Below are 4285 nucleotides of genomic sequence, written 5' to 3'. Positions count from 1 at the left end.
CGCGGTTATGTTAATACACCATCAGCGATGCAGGATAAGGGTGCGATGGAACCATCAAGCAGGAACCCCCATTTTGGCGCAAGCACTCTGCCTAACAGATTGCACTTGAGAGCAATATGAAGCACACAGAGCAAACAGTGTGAATGACCTATTTGTCTGGCGATATATGGACCAGGATCATTGTGTATACTACAAGGGCCGCAGGGGACTAATGATACACATTTTATTTCCGAGGTTTCTCGCTCTTTTTCTTTCGTTCAAAATGCACCGTTTCCCCTCAAATCATTTTATGACCTCTTACTAGCACAGTAACTGCTTGGTGATGAGTTGGCCTTGCTTACGTGCACGAGAAGGCATTATAAGGCTTCACTGGCCTCCAATGGATCTGTGAGGTCGCTTCGCCACAAGCTATACACATTTGATTCTGAAAATAGATGTGGGGCTGTTTTTTCCACTATCCACACCCTGTTGTCATCCATTGTATAATACCACCCAGTTACTTTTCAATAGTATACATTTTCTTTTTTTATTGGGTAAAAAATCGTAGATTTTTAACTCTACCCCCCCACCCACATAAAGCATTTCGTGATAAAGCATTCAGTCTTCGACCAGTGTACTTTTTTTTCTTCCACCAATGCAGTGCAGCGCTGTCATCCAACAGTGAGGCCTGTCATACCGCACAATACACCCAACCTACAGTATCAAGCTAGTTCGGTATCTAGGGAGAATCAATGAAATAGCACCGCTTCGTGTGATGATCACACATTGCTGTCTGAGAGATTTCCAAGAAGAAAATTGCATGGGTGAGAAAATAATGTTTGCTCATTTGAGGGGAAAAAAGTATTTTATTGATGCTACCTGTTCTTCAGTTAAAAACATGGATCAAATCTATTCTAGGCCATACCCAAGTGTATTATTTAAACAGATGAAGTTTTCTACATTACCTTGTATATGAGGTATTGTGGCCATGTAAACAACATTCCAATGTTCACTAGGCCATGCATGTTTAAAGAATATGAATTCCTCACATTCCTTCCAAGATAACTGTATGCTCCCTTCATGCATTTGATACATCAAAAAAGGCAATTGTATTTTATTGCATTCAATGCATAATTCATTCTGAAGTTAATTGTGTATTCAGTTTCAAGTTCATTTCTATACTGTGAGAATTGCATTGACCTTATAATCCAGGATTAAAAGTGTATGCACAGTTCAGAAAGAATGGGTGAATGTGTTTTCTATAATTGGTGACCATGCTTTATTGTCTGTCTGAAGGGACTGATAATCTAATCAAAGTAGTTAAGATACTTATAGACAAAATATATAAACAAATACTTGTGATTATTGATTTTATGTTGTTTTCCAATTCCATTCCATTTTGGTAACATCTCGCTCCCTCTTTCTGTGTTGCAGATACAACGGACAGAAAATGCTACCCTGCATCGTTTTCCTTTGCTCATTTTTCACTGCTGCTTGTTTCCAAGACATCCAGCCCTCCAAGGCATTTCTGAGTGAATCCTGTGACTCATTGTGTACTTGTGAAGAAAAAGATGGCATCCTGTATCTTAACTGTGAGGAGAGAAATATCAGCAAGATCTCCCAAATCAAAGTGCCGTCAGCTCTACCTTTCCACCTCAATCTGTACAAAAATGACTTGGTGGAGTTGCGGGCAGAAGACTTGGAAGATTTAAAGAATGCCGTTTCACTTCATCTCGGGGCTAATAGCATACAAGAGCTTGAACCTGGCGTCTTTAGTGCACTGGGCTCCTTGAAGAAGCTCCACATCAACAGTAATTTCCTGGTCATGTTGAAGGAAGACACTTTTCACGGCTTGGTAAATTTGGAGTTTCTCCAGGCGGACACAAACTTCATCCGTGTGGTCGAGCCGGGGGCATTCAGCAAACTCATCCGCCTCAAAGTTCTGATCCTCAACGACAACGCCATCGAGTTTCTTCCCAGCAATATTTTCCGGTTTGTTCCGCTCACCCACTTGGACCTGCGGGGGAACCAGTTACAGACCCTGCCTTATGTTGGCTTCCTGGAGCACATTGGGCGGATCATGGAGCTTCTTCTGGAGGACAACGACTGGATGTGCGATTGTGAGATCCTTCACCTGAAGATCTGGATGGAGAACATGCGGGCCCAGTCGGCCATTGGGGAGGTGGTCTGCAGCAGCCCCCAACACCTCAGGGGCACCATCCTGGCCAAAATCAAACGGGATGTTCTCTGCCCTTCTCACGCCGATATCAACTTAGAGGAGCCTTCCAAGTCACTGGACATGGTGGTCACTCCGTCTTCCAAAGTGGCAGAGATTCCGAAGTTGGAGGACGCCAAGGACGACGCAAAGATTCCGACACCTGCTTATGTTCCAGGGAGTCCTTGTGTGGAACACTGTTCTTGTCACAGTCACCCTGTGGCTGGGTTTTTAATGCATTGTCAGGACAGAGGAATTCAACGGATTTCAGATATTGGAATACTTGAGCAAAGCCCCACCAAGCTGGTGCTCACAGGAAATATGATTCAGAGACTGTTGAAATATGACTTGGTCACATATGATGGTTTGGAGTTATTGAATTTAGCCAACAATCGAATCGATTACATTGACAATGAAATTTTTCTCAGCTTAAGCAATTTGAAAAAACTTTATCTCAATGGCAACAGAATTGAAACCCTTTCCGCAACCATGTTCATTGGACTCCACAACCTTGAATACCTATATTTGGAATATAACATTATCAGAGAAATTGTTCCAGGAGCTTTTAATCCTTTGCCAAATCTCAAACTCTTGTCTTTGAATAACAATCTGCTGACTAGTCTCCCATTGCAGATATTTCGCAATGTGCCCCTCACCAAACTGAACCTAAGAAAGAATCTGCTCATGCACCTGCCTGTTAGCAACGTACTGGACCAACTTGACTCTTTAGAGCAGATTTATTTAGAGGACAACCCCTGGGACTGCAGCTGTGACTTAGTCAGTCTCAAACAGTGGGTTGAGAAGCTAAGGAAGGACACAGTCATAGGTTCCATTTTGTGTCACACACCGAGAAAAGTGGCGAAGGCTGAGCTGAGAGCCCTCAGAAACGAGTTGCTGTGCCCCGGCCTAGTGACCTACTCCTTGCCCACGGACGTGGACGAGAGCGTGACAACCACAGTGGCGACTGACGGCACTAGGAGCGGTTTCTTCAGCTCCATCACAGACTCAGTTCCACTCTCCGTTCTGATCCTTAGCTTGCTCGTCACCTTCCTCATGGTCATCTTCTGTTCGGCGGGGATCGTGGTTTTCCTCGTGCACAGACGGCGAAGGAGGGTGAAGAAGAAACAGGCGGAGGAGCAGCCGCGGGAGAGCAGCAGCCCCATCCACCTGCAATACAGCATGTACGGCCAGAAAACCACACACCACACACTGGCGCAGAGGACCGGAAGCACCGTGTACGACGAGCGCTCACACAGCCCCATCATCCAGATCTGCCGCAACCCCACCTACTGCACTCAGCATAAAGAATATGAGACCGACCTCAATGAACTGGACGAACCAAAGCACACCTGTCGTAGCATCATGGAGACAGAGAATACTTCCCCTCTCACAGGCTCTAATTTGAAGTTCAGAGCTGTGACGTCCGACTGCCCAACTGAGTTTGTAACACTCGGCGATGCGAGCTCCCTCTATAAAAACATACTAGAGAGGGAGAGGGTTAGGGAGCTGCAGCAGCTCGGAATTACTGAATACCTCCGGAAAAACATGTCCCAGCTGCAACCAACGGTAGAGATGCAGGTCCCAGCATCAGGACACCACGAGGAACTGAAATTAATGGAGACTATTATGTTGTCGAGACCGCGGAAGGTCATGGTGGAACAAACGAAAAATGAGTACTTTGAACTCAAAGCTAACCTACACACCGAGCCAGATTATTTGGAGGTTCTGGAGCATCAAACTGCGTTTAACTGATAGAAAAATACAATTCATGGTTTTATATTCAACTCGAGAAGTGCCTTGTCCAAAACTGCCATCTTATATTTTCACAATCTAAGACCTACATATCCCACAGCGGTCTTGGACACACAAGTCATTTGTAGCACAGAATGTACTGTATAATTATCACATTTTTTGTCATTTTGTTTTCCTATAGACAGACCACACTTGAAGTTGCTGATATAACAGATATCTTGCCCAAATGTAATTATCGGGAAGGCAAATAGGTACTGCAGGGGTACGTTTTTGTTACCAGTTCAGCTTAGATCTTTGGCAGGCCTCAATGTTTTCCATCAACTCTGTCAGGTTGTTTCC

The 4285-nt window shown here is 44.6% G+C and overlaps 1 protein-coding gene across 1 annotated transcript; it reads left to right on the top strand.

The window, feature by feature from the left end:
- Positions 1-1429: 1429 nt before the first annotated feature.
- On the top strand, positions 1430-3946 carry LOC120050484 (SLIT and NTRK-like protein 6). Its single transcript, XM_038997069.1, has one exon. It carries the CDS (start codon positions 1430-1432, stop codon positions 3944-3946), a length of 2517 nt encoding a protein of 838 aa, XP_038852997.1.
- The last annotated feature ends 339 nt before the right edge of the window (positions 3947-4285 follow it).

The sequence above is a fragment of the Salvelinus namaycush genome, chromosome 7 (genome assembly GCF_016432855.1).
Source record: "Salvelinus namaycush isolate Seneca chromosome 7, SaNama_1.0, whole genome shotgun sequence".
In the NCBI taxonomy this organism is placed as follows: Eukaryota; Metazoa; Chordata; class Actinopteri; order Salmoniformes; family Salmonidae; genus Salvelinus; species Salvelinus namaycush.
The sequence above is the reverse complement of the archived record's forward strand: the minus strand, read 5'-3'. Positions and strand labels throughout refer to the sequence as shown.

Coding starts and splice junctions, on each gene's coding strand:
- LOC120050484 (XM_038997069.1), top strand. CDS start 1,430: ATGCTACCCTGCATCGTTTTCCTTTGCTCATTTTTCACTGCTGCTTGT.